General features: G+C 42.5%; 1 protein-coding gene across 2 annotated transcripts in view; it reads right to left on the reverse strand.

Moving 5' to 3' along the window:
- Nucleotides 1-5245: 5245 nt before the first annotated feature.
- Nucleotides 5246-20124, reverse strand: part of acap2b (ArfGAP with coiled-coil, ankyrin repeat and PH domains 2b) — a 51286-nt gene continuing 36407 nt past the window's right edge. Inside the window, exons 10-24 of one of the 2 annotated variants that reach the window (XM_069679331.1) lie at nucleotides 18160-18272; nucleotides 17739-17790; nucleotides 16784-16884; nucleotides 16514-16619; nucleotides 16024-16232; nucleotides 15403-15472; nucleotides 15106-15200; nucleotides 14788-14990; nucleotides 13470-13571; nucleotides 12804-12896; nucleotides 12171-12403; nucleotides 11877-11986; nucleotides 11623-11733; nucleotides 11384-11445; nucleotides 5246-7300 (exon numbers count right to left, since the gene is read on the reverse strand). In XM_069679331.1, the coding sequence (XP_069535432.1) occupies nucleotides 7197-7300; nucleotides 11384-11445; nucleotides 11623-11733; nucleotides 11877-11986; nucleotides 12171-12403; nucleotides 12804-12896; nucleotides 13470-13571; nucleotides 14788-14990; nucleotides 15106-15200; nucleotides 15403-15472; nucleotides 16024-16232; nucleotides 16514-16619; nucleotides 16784-16884; nucleotides 17739-17790; nucleotides 18160-18272 (1764 nt within the window). In that variant the 3' untranslated portion in view covers nucleotides 5246-7196. The remainder of the gene's footprint in view (nucleotides 7301-11383; nucleotides 11446-11622; nucleotides 11734-11876; nucleotides 11987-12170; nucleotides 12404-12803; nucleotides 12897-13469; nucleotides 13572-14787; nucleotides 14991-15105; nucleotides 15201-15402; nucleotides 15473-16023; nucleotides 16233-16513; nucleotides 16620-16783; nucleotides 16885-17738; nucleotides 17791-18159; nucleotides 18273-20124) is intronic. The other variant, XM_069679330.1, reaches the window with a different exon arrangement.

Raw genomic sequence — 20124 nt, forward strand, 5'->3', positions numbered from 1 at the left:
CACGGTGAAACCTTCCACCTGTTTTCACGTCTCTCCATGCACAGATCGGCCACTATTGGGGACACCAGTGAGCCAATGGCACAACCATGTTTCTGTGGGGTTTGTATGTAACGACCCAAACAGGCTTACATCTCTAACTCCGTCCGCCAGTGCGTCTTGAATTGATGAAGCCTTTCGAATGAGAGGCAAAACGTCTTCAAGAGCAACTCATCAGCGACTCATCAGATCTGCCCCTTAATATATACATGTTTGTGATTCAGGAACCGGATTACGAGAAGTTTGATTAAAATAGATTATTTATTATTAGAACGTTGGACTCTGTAGTCGTCGTGACAGAGATGAGTAAGTGGCACAGAACCAGTAGCTGTTCCTGTCCTATTTATGGAACGACTTCAGGAAGCCCGGCAGGTTCTCCATCTTTCTGCCTCATGTGCCGTCTGTTTACCCAAACCCTGCACGGACCTGCTGACTAAAGTTTACTGTGTTGATGTTCTCTTGGCCCCTCTAAACCCAGATAGAGCGACTGATGTCAAAACAGTCTGAAGAGTTATATAACGCTCTTTGTCGTCGATCTGTCGGCAGCAGCTGGGCGGGACTGGGACACGGCATCTAATCCTTACACAACACTTCATTGATGAATTACCATCCTGAAGGCTGAGCTCTGCGCCTAAACGCCACAGCTCAATTTAATTGTATGAAACTGTTCTGTCTGCCGATCTGCAGGAGCAGGAGACTTTTACTCTTCCACATGTGAAATGAAACCGGCACATTTCAGGTTACAGAGGTCATTTATCCGACCTTTAGGCTCCCACTGTCCAAACCGTCTTTGGATAAGAGGATCACAGGCTGAAAGCTCTTCAGACTGAGTTCCCTTCAGCAGCAGGAGACGAGCTCTCTGCCCTGTGAGTGTCAGAACAGCTGGACACCAGACCTCCTCAGCTGGGGAGACCTGCTGGAAATTTGGAAAGGCTGACAAGTCAGATTCGGCCCATTCTGGGAAGTGAGACCGGAGACAAACTAAAAACACATTATGGAGAATGAAGCGTAGATCTGCAGCCCGTTGAAGGTCCTGCATTACAACACGTTGTCCCCACCTTTTCACCTACTTGTCAGCGGGAGAGTGGTGGAGGATATTGTGTGAGCTTTAACACTGCGTCCGTTCATGCAGGCTGTCCATTCATCATCAGCATTTAGAGAATACAGACTCAAGTGTTTGGATTCCAGCACGAGGCTGCTGCAAAATATGAAACATGAACCTTTTCTTTTCAGTGTGAACACTGGAGTAAATATTAACAGTCATGGTGGATGACGTGGAGACCAAGTCCGTGCTGTCCTAAGTAAAGCTTTTAATTTTCACACTGGATTCTGAGAAACACAAACTTTTCTCAGAGTCAGAGACGAAGCTTGAGCTGGTGTTTCAACTCACCACTCTCGATATAAACCTTTTTACAACTACGCAGTGATGATTGACTGTGGACACCTGAGTTGTGCAACATTTTTCTCGGTAAACTCAGACTCATTCCTCACACTTTTAATCATCTGAGAAAAGAAAAAAAGGTCGTTTGGGGGAAAAAACGTCTCATTTATTTTGGAACAATTATGACTTTAAGTTTTACCTCCAAATAAGACAAGACTTGTAACTATAACAGGGTTTTAAAGTTTCCATGTTACGTCCAAACGATCAGGATGCTGTTTTTTAGAGTTGGTGTTGGAAATCTAAAATCTAATGCTGACATAATATATGAATGTGTTTATTCAAGATATCCTGAACAAATATATAAACGTAACACTTCCCATTTTTCATGAGCTGAACTCAAAGACTTTTTCTATGTACTCAAAAGGCCTATTTCTCTCAAACATTGTTCACAAATGTGTCTAAATCTGTGTCAGTGAGCACTTCTCCTTTGCAGAGATAATCCATCCACCTCACAGGTGTGGCATATCAAGATGCTGATTAGACAGCATGGTTATTGCACAGGTGTGCCTTAGGCTGGCCACAATAAAAGGCCACTCTCAGTGTACGATGTAAAGACTACAATGGCCATGAATCTATACCTAAAAAAAGACAGCAGGAGGAGGAGGAGTTTCCTGTTCACACACACACACAGCTTTTGTGTACACCTTTTCAAAAATAATTCATCATATTAATTGTCTAATCAAAATGCGTTAAAAAAATATCTTCAAGTCTGCAAGTTAGTAAAATATAAATAGTTACTTTACCTGCTCCACATATAAAACATTAACCTTTGAAACTATAATGTTAGTGTGTTGAAGTGCAGTAAATAAAAGGCTTTATCGTTGGTTTTTACATTAGTAAGTCAGTGAAATGATCTCATCTGATCCGTTTCTGTTTAAAGAAAAATCGCCTTCAGTCCCTGCTGGATTCGCTGACTTGTTTAAATGAACATTTTCTGCAGTGTGAGGCAGTCTGAGCCGCATTAATGGGGCCTGGCTGCTCTCAGCGTTCGCTCACATGGTGCTTTAATGGAGGGAAACGTCTCCAGCGGCGGCTCCTTCACTTCTCCACAGGCGAGCAGACCGCACACTTCCTGGAAAAGGCCCGGTGGCCGGTTCGCAGAGCAGAGCCCAGGGATCCAGGACCCGGCAGACTGGCACAGATGATCATTAAAGTCAGATCCATAAACTGGCGCTGGATGTTGGAACTGAGAGCGATGATTCTTAAAAATGCAAGACTAGACAATAGTGGTTTTATGTGTTTTTTTGGGACAGTGGATCTGTTTTAAATATGTCAGAGAAGTGGAACAAAGAGGAGCCGCTTTTACTGAAGATAAATTGCTATCTGCCTGAAAACATCGAGTATCAATCAAGTTCTGGATATCGTCCACATCACTTCCACTGCGCTGAATTATGATCGTGCTTTCATTGAAAAAGAGATGTTAGTTTGAGGCAGACTAAACACACGCACACACCTACACACAGACGTCTATAAGTCACTATAAGTGGTGGGCACTGCTGGCCCGCACGCCTCTCCTTTAAACAGCAGGAATAAACAGGCAGTCATTATTAGAGGTGGAATGGGGCTGGGTAGTATATCCTCAGACGTGTGTGAAGACGAGCAGGAGGAAATATTTAAGGCTTTATGTTTAAGTTCGACATGAATGAACCTTTGAAGTTTAAAAATGAAACTCGTACAGCTAAAAACTGAATCCTGAGGAAAGGCTTACGTGAGGTTGTCTTTCAGGGTCGAAGCTGCATTTTCAGGCCGTCACATTTTTTCTCCATAAAAGAAAGAGCAGCTCTCCCTCTGCTGGACGACAGACCACACAAACCCTCACAGCCCTTAAAATGTGTAATGAAGGAGGAAAAACGGTTATGGAAGAAATGCTTAAAAATATGGACTCAGACACAAGCATGTATTTTTTAAGTATAAAAAGAAGTTACACAGTAGCTGCCTGTGGGAGAGCTGCAGTAAAGGACATCTGAAGAGTTTAAACAGGCTCCTCTGCAAATCTAATTCGAATACTTCTATAATCCAGTGTTTGAAAATAACTAAACTACATCTGAAAAATCAGGATGTCCTTTTTCAATGTCAAGTGCAAAGAAAACAAGAATGTTGGACTCTTTCTTATTTTGTATCTGAAATAGAATATTTACCTTGTTATTGAAAAGAACCATGGTGTCATTAACCAAGTGTTTAAAGGCTGTTCTAATGAGTCAGATGCTTGAAGGAGTTATTTTGTTCGTAGTGTTTATTAACACTTTTATTTTCTTTATTCTCTCTTGGATATCATTTACGATCCCCTACAGCAGTGGTTCTCAAAGTGGGGTCCGAGAACTATAGCCTGGGCGTCTGTGAAATAATCCTAATACATTTATAATAAATTATAAAATTGGGCTGTATCATTACAACCTGCATGTCTACAGATGAGCTCCATTTGCGCCAGTGAAACAAGCATATTGTGTCCATTACTCCCGCCCACGTCAGCTTTGGACCAAAAGAAACTGACATGATTGTGACACATCGCGTCAATCTGTCATGAATCACTCGACTCGCTCAGGTCGCAATGAACCGTTCCTGCAGCTGACATGCTGCTGCTCATTTTCTGAGAGCTTTTAAGATCAATTACTTGAGAAGTATAAATGCTGTCAAGTCGAGTCCACAAGCAGTTTGAATAAAATGAGCCTCTGGTTTAAAGTGTATAAGTGCTATTAACTAGGGATAGACTGATTATCGGCCGGGCCGATTATCAGCGCCGATATTCAGCATTTTGACGCATATCGGCATTGGCCTTTTTTTTAATCCGACGGTCGATAAGAGATCAATTTAAAACTGGGTTATTTTGGCTCTGATGCAGCCGCGCCTCTCTGTCTGCAGTCACTACTCTGTCTCCAGCATTGTCCCACCCACAGCACTGATTGGTTACACGCAGAAGCAAGGCACGGGTAACAGCCAATCAGCAGTGAAAGCTGTGCATGCAGAGCACTCACACACATGGCGGAGAGGAGAAAAAGTTAATTTCTTCGCAAGTTTTTTTTAACTTTGTTTTATTTACTTTATAAAACTTCAGGAAGTTATTTATTTATTTATTTAAATGTTCAGTTAACTTTATAAGAGATGCTGCTGACCCTGGGAACTCCCTGCGCTTTTTGTTTGTTTGTTTAATAAACATATGCTTAAAGGCATTTAAACAAAGTTAAGTGTTGGAGTTTGTATTATTCAATATTTTGACGCCAATATTTTCACTTTTACTGCAAATGAATATCGGCTCCAAATGTCGGTTATCGGCCTCCTTGACTACTAATAATTGGTATCGGTATCGGCCCTGAAAAAAACCATATCGGTCTATCTCTACTATTAACATGATTCAAATTGAAATGCTTTTCTGTTTATCACTATGAAACAGGTCTGAAGTGTTTAGGTTGATAAGTTTTACAATACAAATAGTTCCAATGACATCTAAGAGTGCAAATGGTCGTAGGCATACGCTTAATCTGTGTAACGATTATGAGGGGGTCCTTGGAAAATGTTCTCCCCGTAAGGGGTCCCTGACCCCAAAACGTTTGAGAACATCTGTCCTAAAGGAAGCTAAAATGCAAGTACAATACTGCATAATAATGCAATACTTATCATATTTAAATCTAAATGATGTCAAATACCTGTTAGTGGAATATGTCAAGAATGTGTCGCCTCGTGTTAGTGCTGAAGTCTCATCAGCTCTGTGCTGAGATAAATGAGGCGACGAGGCTGACACTAAACTTTGAGACAAAGAAAAAAAGAATCGACTTTCAGAGATGAATCTCAGTCCGTATATATTGAACTTCTTACATGTTACAGGTAGCATATACAGTACATGTATACTGGTGTACAGACGGGCGTGATATAAAATGAGCTAAAATTACCAAAGAAAACAAAGAACAGCATTTACAAAAGCTTCAAAATGATTCAAGTACCACTAACTTCATACTTCACTTTCTCTGGAGAATCAAAAGCATCTGTACAAAATGTACAAGAATTGTATCCCACGTTGTGATGGCCAAAAGTTTCCTCTGAGCTGCAGATCACGTCTAACGATACGAGGAGCAGTTCGTCTCTGTGCGAGGTCACAGAGACGAGAAGGTTTTACAGGTTTTTATGGCGAAAATCACAAATCCTACAGAGTTAGATTTCACATGTAGCATGACATTTACAGGATTCATGAAACATTTCATCAAATTTGTCTGATGGTGTTTAAACTTTAAACCACAACTCTTAAAAAAAACCAACTCACTACATGAAATGATAAGTCAAGTTTGGAACATGAACAGCATTTCATCTGTATCTGTAAATATTTCTGTGGACATTTTTCATACTTGCAGAAGTTGTTGTAGAGTCTCCGTAACACTGAATTTTACAGGTCTAAAATAATCTGATCATTTCATACAAAGTTTCCTTAAAAAGACAAACAAAGAAGACATAAAGTATTCAGTCGGTACACTTTCATGTAAATCATTTCAGTTATCTGCTGCAGAACAGAAGCTATTTGCATTTTAACCTGATAAGAGCTTGTTGCCCTTCCTTTCAGTTTCTGTCAGTAGCTGCCAAATAAGAGTTAATGTTGTTTGAAACGACACCGTCTGTTACTACGGTAACTTTCCGACATTAAACCAACATTTCTTGAGTGTAATGGAGCAGGATTTTAAGAAAGATCCCTACAAATAAGACACAATCACACATCGCCTTCCAGGAAACTTCCTATAAAATTGCCAGTAAATGACAAACCTGTAAGATTCAGTGTTACTGGTATTAAAATAATCACATTTACTGTCAACATGTCCACATTAGTTGTAGCTCTATAACAGCCTGAGACTCAAAATGAACAAAAATCCAAAAATGACTGAAGCGATTTGCTTCCACAAAATCACAACGCTGACATGAAATGCGAGCACTGACGTGGTGACAACACGGAAGATTGAAACCATTTTAAAAACTAGAAGCCTTAAAAAAAAAGAAGTTTATATAGAACATAAGAGACACATCAATAACATGTTTACTTCTATAATCACTGTACACTGTTTAACATGCCAAAGACTTACCATCAGAACTGGTACACATCAGTGGTGATTTAAGACGAAGACATTTGTGCAAATAAAAGTAAAAGCTAAATTGCCATGTATACGCTGCTGAGAGTGCGAGAACCAAAGTCTGATTAAAAAAGATCCTGTGGACTTTGAATCCTTTAAAACAGAGAAAGCATTTAAACATAGAGTATTTAACAGTCGGTCATGCTCTTACCTTTATCCACTCATCCACCAATTTTTGGTAATATATTAAAAACAAAGAAAATTGTCAGGAAGTTTGACTAAAGATTGATGAAGCTGTTAAGATAACTAACAGCCTTAAAGGCAGCTCTACATTCAGACTGTGTTCGATTGTTCTCTTATGAATTTGCAGGCCCTTTGAAGGGCGTTAACACTGTACCATTCACTAATCATCCTACTGGGAAGCACAGTTTTTGTTTACAGGTGAGGTTTGTTGCTCACAGAAGTTCCCCTTCACTTGAGTGAAATCCATAAACAAGGAACTAAATCAAAGCTGAGAGTTAAGGTGAGAAAGTTTGATGAAGAGGAGCTTCGTCAATGTTCAATAAGTCGACATGGATCCAGCTGTGGCAGCACCGACGTCTTCGAAACCTTTCGTCTCCATCGGGTAGATTAATAAGTGTCTCTGAGTGCTAGTGGACGGCGCTGCTGTCGTGTCAGGGTCTTTGCGGATCGTACTGCTGGTAGCGGTTCAGCTTGTCCGGGTCGTTGGAGGCCATGTGGGTGAAGTCCTGGAAGATGTCCTGGTAGGTTTCATCTCCTGCAAGAGAAACAGACACGAGACTTTAACAACAATACACGCACTGTGTTACACACAATTATCTTACTCTGACTTTACTAGGACTTTTCTTATTTCTTAAATCTTAAATCACAGAAAGCTTCACCTTTTCAGGTCTGTGGGAACACTTCAAACATCAATCAACGTATGTCATGATAAGTAAATATGAGTTCACTTTAAAAGGAGCCACAAAGAAGGACGGCAGACAGCACGATTAACTCGTCCCGCTACAGTATCTATGTCTGAACTTTAAAACAAGAGAAAAAGTGCTGTTTAAAATAGTGAGGCAGAACTGCATGTTCAGGGTTCCCACTCTTTTTACGAAATTATTTTCCAGGACATTTTCCAGGAGTTTTTCCTGACAATACGGGACAGCACTTGCTCTCAATATATCATTTACTGGTAGGCCTAGTACTGACACATTCAACCCCAGTTTTATTCCTCCTTATTTTGATGATGCAGGGTTCACGATGAAGTGTCTCAAGCCCCTTTTACACTGCCAGCTCAAGGCGGGATTATTACACCTGTCATGTTCTGTCTTCTGTGTAAAGCGCATGGAGGCGCAATGATGGAGCGAAGTCGTTCATTAAGCCTACATCTATCCAAGTTACACCTGAAAGGACAGAGCAATGTATTGAAAAAAAACGACTATAAAATTCAAGTGTCACTTTTCTATCTTCTTTCAGTCGGTTAGAAAGCGTCTAAAGGCGGCGATCTTACATCACTCGCAGGACTCGATAGTGAATGTAACAGCTCTGGGAGCTCTGACTGGAGTTGAGGCGGCAAACTTGTGCTGAGCGTGGGGCTAAATTAAATTAAAATTTTCCAGGACAACATAAATTATTTCCAGGATATTTGGTCATTTTAATCAATTTCTAGGTGTTTCCAGGACTGGAAAACTAGTCTCTAAATTTCCAGATTTTCCAGGTTTTACAGGATGCGTGGGAACCCTGATGTTGGATTTTAACGGTGGCTGAGAAGGGTGAGCTGCTGGTCTAATAACCCCTTTTAGATCCCAAACACAAACATTACACTTCAGCTGTTCGCAAGGATTTAGTGTTCTGCTCCCGTCTCCTTCCTCACCTGAGAAAACTGCCACAACTAAGTTCAATAAAATATTACTAGAAACATTACAGCAGGATTAAATACTAATAGAGCAGAGGTTTCATGCACAGTGAGAGTTTCATCAGAACAAGAATGAGAAAGAAAAAGTCAGCCATACCTGTCAGAGCGTCAGCGAGGCTCGAAATGTGAAACAGAACAACGCAGAGGCAGAAATGATGGGAAGAACAGAAGAAGCAAAAAACAGCCAGAGAGCGATTCAGGAGCAACGACTCAGAAATAAAAGACAAGCCCACAGAGATCCGTTTTTTGTTAACAACTGTATTGTGTTTAAAGTGCAGGAGTTTATGTACAAAAATACAGTTGTGTTGGCCTCAGCACCCCCAAAGAAAAAACAAAGAGAACAGAAGAAAGGCACAAACTCTGGGGAGGAGAGTGAGAAAAAGAAAAAGCAAAATACAAAACAGAGACGGTGAGTTTACAGAGCGAGAGGAGGAGGGAAGGAGAGCGGGCTGTAGAAGAGAGAGAGCTGCCTCTCACGCCGGAGCAGGAGTTCACAATCTGAGCGTAAATTTGAGGTTTTAAAACACATTTGAGAAGAATAGAGAACATTAAAAAATGTGTCGTTATGTTTTAAAAAATATAAAAAATTATCTCTGTATTTCATAAATCAATGTTTAAATGCTCGCTGGCTGAGAACCCCCGCTCTTCTACACACTCAGGCAGAAACACTTGAATAGAGGAAACTGCAACTTTGATAGAAAGATGGATGGAGGATTGATGAGGTCACTTCTGCCTCACATCGATTAACGTCTCTCATCAGGACCTCCATTCAACAACTGATGGAGGCACTGATGAAGAGGCCGCCGACAACTAACAAATCATTCAGAGACTCTACTCTGCCCCTACAAACCCTCCTCCTCCTCCTCTCATGATCAGTGCTTGCGTGTCCGCTGTGACCTTCAAGGCAACAACAGCCAGCTCGTTTCGTACCATCTCCTACCAACAGCCGTTGCACACACTAAAGAAAAATAAGATATGATAAGATAAACGTGTCATTCTTTGTCATTCAGGTCCAAACATTCCTGACTCGTTTTTTAAAAAGTGGAGAAATGAAAACAGGATTTTCCCACTTTTTAAAAGAGCAGCATTCAGGCTCGTAACAGTCTGCACATGTAGCCCTCGATATAAGAAGCTTATAAGAAGACGAGTTCTGAGCGTAGCGCTCCCTCTTGTGGCGGACACACGTAAACGCACGAGTCCCTTCTCCCTACAATCTAACACAGCCGTCAGCAGCTACACTAAAAGACACACAGCTTAATTAACGTGTGAACACAATCATAACACTACCTCTATCCTAACTTCTGAACGCATCCCCGCACTAGCAAACCGTTCGAAACATCTCGTATTGATCTGCTTTATCGATGTGAATATGTAGACATGAGCGTTTAATCAAAGTGCTTTGGTGCCACCGGAGGGTTTCGGGGCTGCATGGAGCGGAGAGACGGGATGATACAGGGGTACGTTTCATTACTGTGAGCTCTAACTCTCAGCGTCTACTCGACCTTTTTTGTAAAGCTCACATACGATTAAATATCAGCTAGGACTAGCAGGTGATAAAGATCTATACATGGTTATATTTGTCTATGCTATTGCACTTGTTGCTTGATTACGCTGATCCGTAAAAACCCACTAACATTCGATACAATCAGTATGAGGGCACTTAAATGCCTCCTTCATCTTACAATTCTGGATTTCCCATGATTCCGAGCGATGCACACTTAACCGACTAATATCCAAGACACAGTATTGTCATAACAGGAAGTAAATACCGCACGATCGAAAACAAAAAAAAAGCAAGGATGTGAACACAGAGCCGCTCACGGCACTCACTCTCAACTCTGCTTATTCTGTCAGACTATAAAGAAATGTACGTATGCACATCATTTACAACATTTACAGTAAGTATACACGACTTCTACGATTATCCTTATAAAATAGACTTTTTTTTTCTGATGTCACGACAGCAGGATGCAGTATGTTCGGACAGTAACACAGCTGAAAGAAGTAAACAGGCCTTGAATATGGTTAAGACTCAAAATGGGAACCATACAATCGCAGGGTAAAAGGTACAGTAGTTGCATAACCATTAAAAGGAATGTGCATAAAATACTGATCACAGGTCAATTTAAAAGGAAACTTCTCCAGATGATTAAAAAAATGTCATTCAAAAGTCAGAATTATTGCCAGATAGTTAAAGCCTCCGTCACTCTGAGGTCCGAGTGTCGCTGGACACTGATGGCAGTTACTGGGCAGCTAGTTTTTTTTGCTAAGATACAGTGACAGACAGCAGAGACACGACACTGATATAAAAGTAATTTAGCCCCGAAAAACCCTCTCGTCACTGAACGCCTCTTAAACAGAGGCAAACAGCAGGAGGGAGGAAGTACAGACCAACGAGTAAAAGTGCTGTTTCTTATAGTTTGTGCTATCAGTTAATTAAGAGTAACAGTCACTTGAAAATGTTGCTGTTCCACTTTGGAACAAAACTCTGCAGTAATGTTCAGAGTCGATGGCTTTAACCCCGTCACACTGATACAGTCTGGCACCTGATGCGACACCACGCCGAGGTGCAGCTGGCCCGGCACCTGGCCGGAGCTGGAAGGTGACCTCGCCGTGCAGCGGGACACAGGAGCACCACTGGCAGAGGCGGGCTCAGCTCACACTACATAATAAATAAATGCAACCTCACATAGAGGTGTCTTAATAAAAAAGTTGCCTCCGATTTGAAATCAAACTTCTGACACTGAATTGTCTCCGTCAGCTGAGCCCAGCTCTGAAACCCGTCTGCACATTTCCTGTCTGAGCCGGGTTTTACAGAGTGATGCTCCTGTGTCGTCATGAGATCGGACACTTATTAAGTTTCATCCAGCTGCAGGCTAATAAACTCCTGCATGCACTTCCTGTACTGCATCTCGGTGGGGCTGTTGGTGCTATATTGACCTGACTGACTGTAGGGCCCCTCCGCCTCACGCATCTCCTCGTTCATCTTGGCCAGACGCAGCCTGGAGAAGAAACAGGAAGTGGCAGGTTAGTCGCAGGTAAAGAGGTACAGCCGATAAATACATTTCACGGGAATGTCAACAGCTAATTTTTCTATCTCAAAAAGGTTTAATGACCATTAGGAACCATTCTCAAACACAGATACATAATTATGATGACACCAATAACATAAGACTCACAGTGTGACGATGTCTGCGTTGGCCGCCTCCACGGCTATCGTCAGGGGAGTTTTCTCGTCGATGTCTGCAGCATTTTGATTTGCACCTCTTTTTAAGAATAAACACACTTGCCTGAAAACAGAGAGAAAAGTTTGTCATTATTTGGAGGTGAGTAAATATCTTTGTTGCATCACACTCTGCAACATTTCCAATCCATACTTTTGATTTGAAAAGTAGCAAGTAGGAGTCATTATAAGGAGTTGTGTCAGACAAACCCTGTGTGTCCCAGCATGGTGGCGTGGTGTAGAGGTCCTCGGCCCTGAGCGTCCTGCTGGTTCACATTAGCTGCATTTTGGAGCAGAAACTCACAGGTGACCAGCGAGCCCTGAAATAAACCATCAGAGTTACAAAGACAAATTATGCTACTTTGAAGCGAGTTGTACTAAAACTACGACTAAAATTGTAAGAGTTATCACATTTTACTTCTAAAGTTTATTTCCTTCCTTGGTCTTTTTTTACCGATCAAAAATACTAAAATTGCTGACTGAGTTATCTACAGCAACGCTCACCCCCTGCACCGCCATGATGAGCGGTGTCCTCTTCTCGTCCTCCGTGTTGACCCAGTTGACTTCGGCTCCGTGGGCCAGTGCCTCCGCCATGTCCGGCAGGCTGCGGGCACATGAGGCCCAGTAGAGCTGCAGTCCCGGGCTGTACTCCTTAGGCTCGTAGAAAACAACCTCTTTACAGGGTGACGGAGGAGGCAGTGTGGCAGGCATGGCCATGGGTGGAGATTCAGCAGCTTCTGAAAGGCGCAAGCACAGAGATGCCAGTGAAGTAGGGGGAGAGTTATGAACCTCGAACCACTTGCCATTTCCACATTTTTTCCTCAGCAACAAATACAACAATTAGTAAATCAAGCATCATCATCAAGCTGTTTACACAAACTTTTCCAGTCTTCTTTGCACAGAAGATGGCATCATTTATTATGTTTATGTGTGTCAAAGGTTAAGAGAATTAGCCAAACTGAGATAAGCACCTGTGTCTCTTCACCTTCCTTTTTTCCTTTCTTGTCTTCTAGCCTTGTACTTATGCAATATGTTGTGTTTTTAACTTGCTAACATAGCGTCCACTTAGGTCGGAATATAGGGTAGAATAGGTGGGGATGTCTCTGTAATGAGGTGTGCTGTGTGTTTGTGTCTTACCTGCATCTGTCAGGCTGTTATTGGAGGGGGTGTTGGCCAGCATCTCCCTGCTCCCATCAGCGCTGTTTTGGATGCCGCTGTCAGCACTCTTTACTGTAAAACAGAAAGAGTCTGAATCACTACATGTGGAAAAACACACAGTGGGATCTCACTGAGTGTATAAAATAAAAGGAACACCTTCCCGCTGATTGGTTTTTATGGTGGAAACATCTTTGTAGAGCCCCTCAGAAGCCTTTTGATAAATGTTTCTACCAGCTTTTAAAATGTGATTACGTGATCAGCAGGTGGTCCTCATATTTTTTACATTCAGTGAACACAAAAGGCCCCCGGCTGAAATCAACAGAAAGACGTGGATGACAGATCCCCACCATCACCTCATATCTCAAGTCCCTAAATACCAACAAATGATGAGACAGATAAAAAGGCAAATACCAGACGCTGACCAAAACCATGTGTGAGAAACAGTCCCGAACCCCCGGGCAAAACAAACATGGTACGCTATGCAGTGCTCTTAATATGATGGGATGATCCATTAAGAAGGACGGGATGAGGAGGGAACAGAAAAGTGGATGAATGGTTGTTAGTCCACAGCCCCAAAGCAGCGAATACAAATGGACGGAGGGGGTGAAGGAGAAGCAAGCGAAACACTGAGCGTTTAGTACTTACTGCTCCTGAGCTTGGAGGAGTTGTCAAAGTAGGAGAAGAGCGAGTCAAGCTCGTCAGCACAGAAGAGAGAGTCGCGGCGGGCCTCCATGCCGCTGGCAACAGCTACGTTAGGGATAATGGGAGTTTGGGAATAGGAAGGCGAAGGGTGTTAATTGAGTGGCAGGGTGGTGGTGTTGGGGGGGGGGGGGATTAGGAGAGTAGGGGTTAGTACAGAAGCACAAAACAGCCAGGGAGGATAGAAAGAGAGAGAGAGTGAGGAAGAGGAAGAGGAGAGCAGGGCGGAAGCAGAGAGAGTTAGACTACCAGCTTAGTCAACACTTGAAGAGACTACGAGAAGCAATGGGAGGCAGAGAGGGCTTCGACATATGCTGTTCAGAGAGAACATACAGTATGCCGATCGACGGGTGGACACTCCTCCACGCAGTGCAGAAATCACAAAGAGCATACTATACAAAAGCCGGCCACATTCACAAATGACGCTAGCTTTGCCCTCTTGAAGCATGTAGTTGTTTTGTTTTTGAAGAGTTACAAAAAATCTGTTTCTATGGCAACGAAACAGAAACATCTTAACTGTGCGTTCACACCGAACGCAAAGCGAATATTTACCTTGTGTTACTTGAGCAAGTTTGACCTCCGGATCAAAATGTATATAAATAAATAACAGCCGAATATTCACCTGTTATTTAAACGAGTATTCACCCTTCGCTTCCAGAATGGAGCAGAGGAAGCGGGGCTTATCTCCATGGTTACCAAGGCGTCATGAGAATTGATAGTGTTGATAGGCTGTCGCTACACCACATGGCGCGAATTCGCAGGGGAAGTTACATTTTTACAACTCACACGAATTTGCATCATTCGCGTCGCGTCATTCACGCCGCCCGATGCGAATTTGCGCCTACTCGCGATCAGTGTGAACGCACAGTAACTCAGAAACCCTACTGTGATATTTGGCAAACAGGTAATTTGGTCTAAATTAATAAGAAAATATGGAAAAAGAGATTTCAGAAAAAAATTGAGCAAATAAAAAAAGATGTAGACCTTAAAATATCTATGACACTATGACAACCTGTGGGTTTAACCCATAGACTGTATGAAAAGATGGACAACATGACAGCTCCCTAAAAGTGAAGCCAAACTCCACCTGCGGATGGCAGCGCCCGTCACAGGGGATATTTTGTCTTCAATCTTCTTGGTCAGTGTGATTACCTTTGTACGAGTTTTGTTGTCAGTAAGTTCAGAGACGAGGGAAAGGTCACAGATAACACAAACTCCTGGACTGAAGATGTGGTGTGTTGTGTTTGTTGATTTTTCTGCTGACCTGACTGTCCCGAGACGTTTGAACCAGGTCTCAGTTTTGGGGTGGGCGGTGGGGGTCTTGGTGGGAGATGCTCAGAGCTGCTGCTCAGCCTCTTCTCCTGTTTGCTCAGAGAAACCACTTTGTCGCGAAGCTCCTCGTCTGACGGCCGGCGGACGAAGCGCCGGTCCACGTATTTGGCTTTGATGTAGGCCTCTACCTCGTGTCTGTTAGGAACAAGGAGCATAGATGTTGTTGTTGAATAAGGGGAGGAATGTGAGCTGACAGCCATCCTCAAAACTAGACATCCTGGTCTAAAAACACCGATCATCAGCTCTGTACCTTGGATCTCCTGGTTGGGGTTTTCTGGCTCCCAGCTCCTCTCGCCGAGCCTCATAGATCTGATTTATCACTCCGTTTCCCAATTCACACATCAACTGTGAAAGATGTACAATAAAATGAGTAAATAAAAACACACCTTGTTCATCAACCAGACACTGATATATGTATAACACAGCTATTGCTTCGACAGTTACCGTCACAAGCACATAAGAAAACAAATGAGAAGAGGAAATAAGTGTGTGTGGAGAAGTTGTTTTTAGTGTAAGCTTTATTTTGCATCAGTTTTATCTCACTTACCTTTAAAAGTTCTGGCTCCCAAGAATCCAAAGTCAAAGACCGAACTTTGGAGAAATGCACCCCCAGACTCCTGCAGATGAAAGAGGCATTAAAAAAAAAAAGACATTACTCATTATGCTTTAATTATGAAAGGGCTAAAAGGCAAAATGTTGGAAAGACTTGAAGACCACTTCATTTTTCAACACATGTGGGTGTAGTTCAGGTTTTAGCCACAAGGTGGAAACTGTGATCTGCCAAGTCTTTATCTCTGATAAACATGCAATACTCTGACAGTTCAATGGCTGCAGTAAGTCACAAATTGGGTTGTTTAAGCATATATAAACTTTAATTGTCTTAGATGAAATACCTTATATTTCTGAACCCACTCAGTGAAGATAATTTTTTAGGTTAAAATTAAGCCTAATTGGTGTATCAATATTTTACCCCGGTGAGTACTTAAAGATTGTCATAACATCCCAAGAAGGATGAGTGTTCATATCGGTAACTGCATTTAATAAATCATTGAAGCATTCACACCACAGGTGTTTTCTGCCTTTGCTGCCACTGTATGTGATGAGCTGTTTGTTTCCTCTCAAAGACATATCATAAGGATTTTTCTTAGTAAACACAGGGGTACTATACCTGTGGATACCAGAGCACTGTATACAGAGGGTGATGCCCAGGTTGATGCTGGCCCAGCGGGGGTCTGGCTGGCCACAGTCGCAGCAGCAGGTGTTGCCTGGGATGGCCAGGACCTTCTGCAGGGCGCTCTCTCCTTTCAGTGATCTCTCCTTTGGCTCTCCACCAGAGTCCAGGCTGCCTGTTGACGTGGACGACTTCCTGTCCAGCTTCTGACACAAGAGAAGCAGGGGAATGCACAGACATTCATAAGGTTAGTTAAGGTTTATTAGATGGGATAGGATGACATTTAATTTAATGAAACTTTATCTCTGTGACGTGACTGGGGCAGCCTACACATGGGAACATTTAAACAGATGTAAACAAAGAGTAGGAAACTAGTGTTAAGAAAATAAACACAGGTTCAACACATGATTTAATCACCAATTTATTTATCTCATGATTATGTGAACCTCTTCAACTATCCACTCAGTGTCAGTGTGTTTGGTTTTACCTCTCCGTCATCTCCCTTGTCCCGGAAGGCGGTGGCGATGCTGTTCTGGACGGCTTTGATCCAGGCCTGTCGCAGCTTCTCCGAGTCTGCCTGCATCATACAGCTCCTGTTGGGACACACAAGCATCACACAACTGCTGCCTGCTGCATGTGTGTGAGCGTGCACGTGGTAGGAGGTGGGTACACTGCTACTCCACCTCCCCAGCTTTAGCAACATATTCCAGTGCTCATTAGACTGATAGGGAGGAATTCATCAGCAACTCAAACTCACTTGGTGGGTGACACCACTTCGAAACAGAAGCGACGCTCTATGTCCTCACAGTGTTTCACTGTACATAGCCTCAGGTCCTCCACCACCACTGTAGGGTTGTCCTGAGGGGAGCGTACAGATGCTTTGATTAAGACAAAACACACACACAGGCTGAGAGTGGTGAACTCCTGAGATGCTGCTATTAGGTAGTGACATATGATACAATAGCTGTGTCCCAATTCAGGGGCTGCATCCTTCGAAGGATGTATTTGAATTCGTATTTGATTGCGTCACAGCGGCGTGTCGAAGGCTGTCCCATTTCAAAATCTCCTTCAGATGCAGCCGACAAATAGGTCGTCCTTTTCCTGGCAGTGAAGGATTTATCGGTGGCATCCTTCATGTCGCAGCCCAACGTATCCTGAGATTCATTGTACGCCAATTCAAACAAGGCGGTGGACTCTCTAGCTAGTTAGCCCGTTAGCTACCTGTTGCTAGGACACAGGACCTGCATTTGTTGTCGCAAGGTTATGGGCGGGAACAAAATAGGAAATCCTTCGCAGACCAGACCGTCCGAATTTCAGTTCAGCTTTAGCGGTCTCCACAGGCAACGAATGACTCATCCTCCGTAGACCACGTCCTTCACAGGATGCAGTCCTCGAATTGTGACACAGCTAATATTTCTTCGTATTACAAACAGCGTATTACAATTATAACTGTTAAAATGTGCAAATCAAAACTTGTATATGCAGTAGGAAGTTTAGAAATGGAGCAAAATGTGACTTTTCTAGATTATCAGAGCTGTATAACGGCTGCACGCACAGCCTGCAGTTTATCCTACACCTAATCAATTGCCAGCTAGAGCTCTACAATGAAGCCATGGCGTCCTGTTAAAAATACATGAGGGGGGTATTTGTGCTGGAAGTCAAACACATGCATATTTGATTGTGGCGAGCGTGCAGGGAGTCACTTGACATACCTTAAATTTCTTCTGGTAAACTAGCTGATTGTTCTGGATGGAAAACCAACGCCTGAAAGGGGATCACGAGAAAAACAAAGTCACATGAAGTTGCCAGTGATGCCCCGAAAATAAAACACTTTGACACAGTTTCAGTGTGGATGAAAGGTACTGCCTGGAGAGATAGCAGATGGGTAGATACATGTATTCAGAGGGTCGGTGTGTCAGCTGATGGTTTAAATACAGTTAAACTAAGGTGTTCTTAATACCTGCGTGCTTTTTGATCAAACAATGAACTGAATTAACCTCTTATCTCTATGCTAAAGTTTGATGACGGTGCTCACCCTTTCTTAATACTTTACGGGCCCACTAAAGCATTTCCTTATCATACATTTAAATGTCAATGTATTCATAAAGATGCTAATTAAACAGTCCAGCGTACCTATTCCACGTCTTGAAGGCATTGCTGGCCCTCTTAAAGAGATAGCCCTCCATGGCGATGCCGTTGTCTGCATCAACATTGTACTCCAGCTTGGTGTCGTCATTCGAGAAGTCCTGAACAGAAGAGACACAGCATGTAAAACAAAATAAGACAGTGTTAAAATAAGATATATAGTCAACCTTTACGTTGTTGAGATTCTCCTGTTTTTGTTTGGTTTGGGTTACTTTTCATTCATTCAAATCACCCTGAAGTTACAAATCAGGTGGTTCCCATACAGCAGGGTATTTGCTCTACCCGCTTGGAACTGGCAGTCGTACCTTCTCTAATTCGTTTTTCAGTGGATGGACAGGGAAGTAAAATATGCCAGGAATTACCTAGTTTGTTCTGATTATTTACAGCAAGCAACAAGTTTAGTTTAGTTTATTAGTTCATTTGACAGGGGCCGTGCACAACTCAAATGTTGGGCCACAGTTAGCTAAATAGCTAATTTACATCTGTGGTCCCTGGGCAGGAAGATAGGTACATACATCATTATTTGTTTCTGTGTGCAAGAAACAAAAGTTAAGATAATAAAGTTTCCATTAAACAGCTAGCAGAGCGATATTTGATTCTGTGTGTTTACATTTCCTTTACAACATGAAGCTAGGGAGGGAGGTCTTGAAGATATTAGTTGGCGCTAACAGTAGCCTATAGAACCAAATGTGAAACGATCAAGTATATACATATTTAAAAATTGAGAAATTGTTTCATTAAAAGCAAATTTAGAGGGCGCTGGTTTAGCTCGGTAGAGCAGGCGCCCCGTGTACAGAGGCTGCAGTCCTCGACGCACTGATCGCAGGTTCGACTCCCGGTCTGCCAATCATTTGGTGCATGTCATCCCCCACTCTCTACTCCCCACATTCCCTGTCTCTCTTCAGCTGTCCTATTTAATAACGGAAAAGACCTGACCCCCCGAGAGCAGAATTTGTCATGTCTTCCAGAAAATAACAAACTCTAAACTACCTTCAGAATACTTGAATAGGAACCATTTTATTATATCAAGCTATTGATTTAAGTCTGATATTACACACTCAGCATTTACCCGCCATGTACAATGCTCACATTTCTGCTATACTTGCACACAAACAATCTCGATCGAGACTGAGGCTACATTACAAATGCGGGAGACATGAAAGCCGCACTGACAAATGTCATTATAATGGTTTTATTGCCTACTTATTTAGCAACAAGTTTAGTCGTTAGCAAGCCACTTGTCCTCTAAGAAGAAAAGCGAGCTGACATGCATCCTTTCTCTCACCTACTCTGCTGCGTCTGTAACCAAACCTGGTGTGTTGTCATGGGACTGTCCCTGCCACCAGTCTAGCTTTAACTACCTGAGCTGCAGCCACACTTTCCTAACACCCTCCGAGCTTTCTCAGCTTTAAAGTGACATTTAACACCATGATGCAGGCACGCGTGCGTGTGTGTGTGTGTGTGTGTGTGTGTGTGTGTGTGTGTGTGTGTGTGTGTGTGTGTGTGTGTGTGTGTGTGTGTGTTTCTTTGTAGAGTCAATTTACACCGAGTGTCACTATCTCCATCAATTACAGCTCTAGGTCTGGTACTGGGACGAGCTGCAGAGTCATCTTCTCTGCTGTCCTTCTAGAAACATCCAGAGACTGTACTGAATCACCTTTTCTGCCAGTATGAATCTGATTAGACGTGGTGCCTAAAAATTATTCCATAACCTCAACAAACTAAGATAAGATCTAATCTTGACAGCAGTATTTCCTGTATGCAGTGACATTTTAACTTCGATTAAACACACAATGTTAAATCACAGGGATATGGGTCATTATTTGTCCTTCCTCTTTGAATGCATGTGTGTTGCAGCAATCCTGTCACTTGTAAAATTATACAGACTTTAAAAGGTTCATTAACTGTGCAGTAAAACTGCTTATTGATATCAGCAGGCTTAGAGGACACAAT

Source organism: Semicossyphus pulcher, unplaced genomic scaffold (genome assembly GCF_022749685.1).
Source record: "Semicossyphus pulcher isolate SPU_LCO1_2020_fin unplaced genomic scaffold, fSemPul1.0.p SCAF_4, whole genome shotgun sequence".
NCBI lineage: Eukaryota > Metazoa > Chordata > Actinopteri > Labriformes > Labridae > Semicossyphus > Semicossyphus pulcher.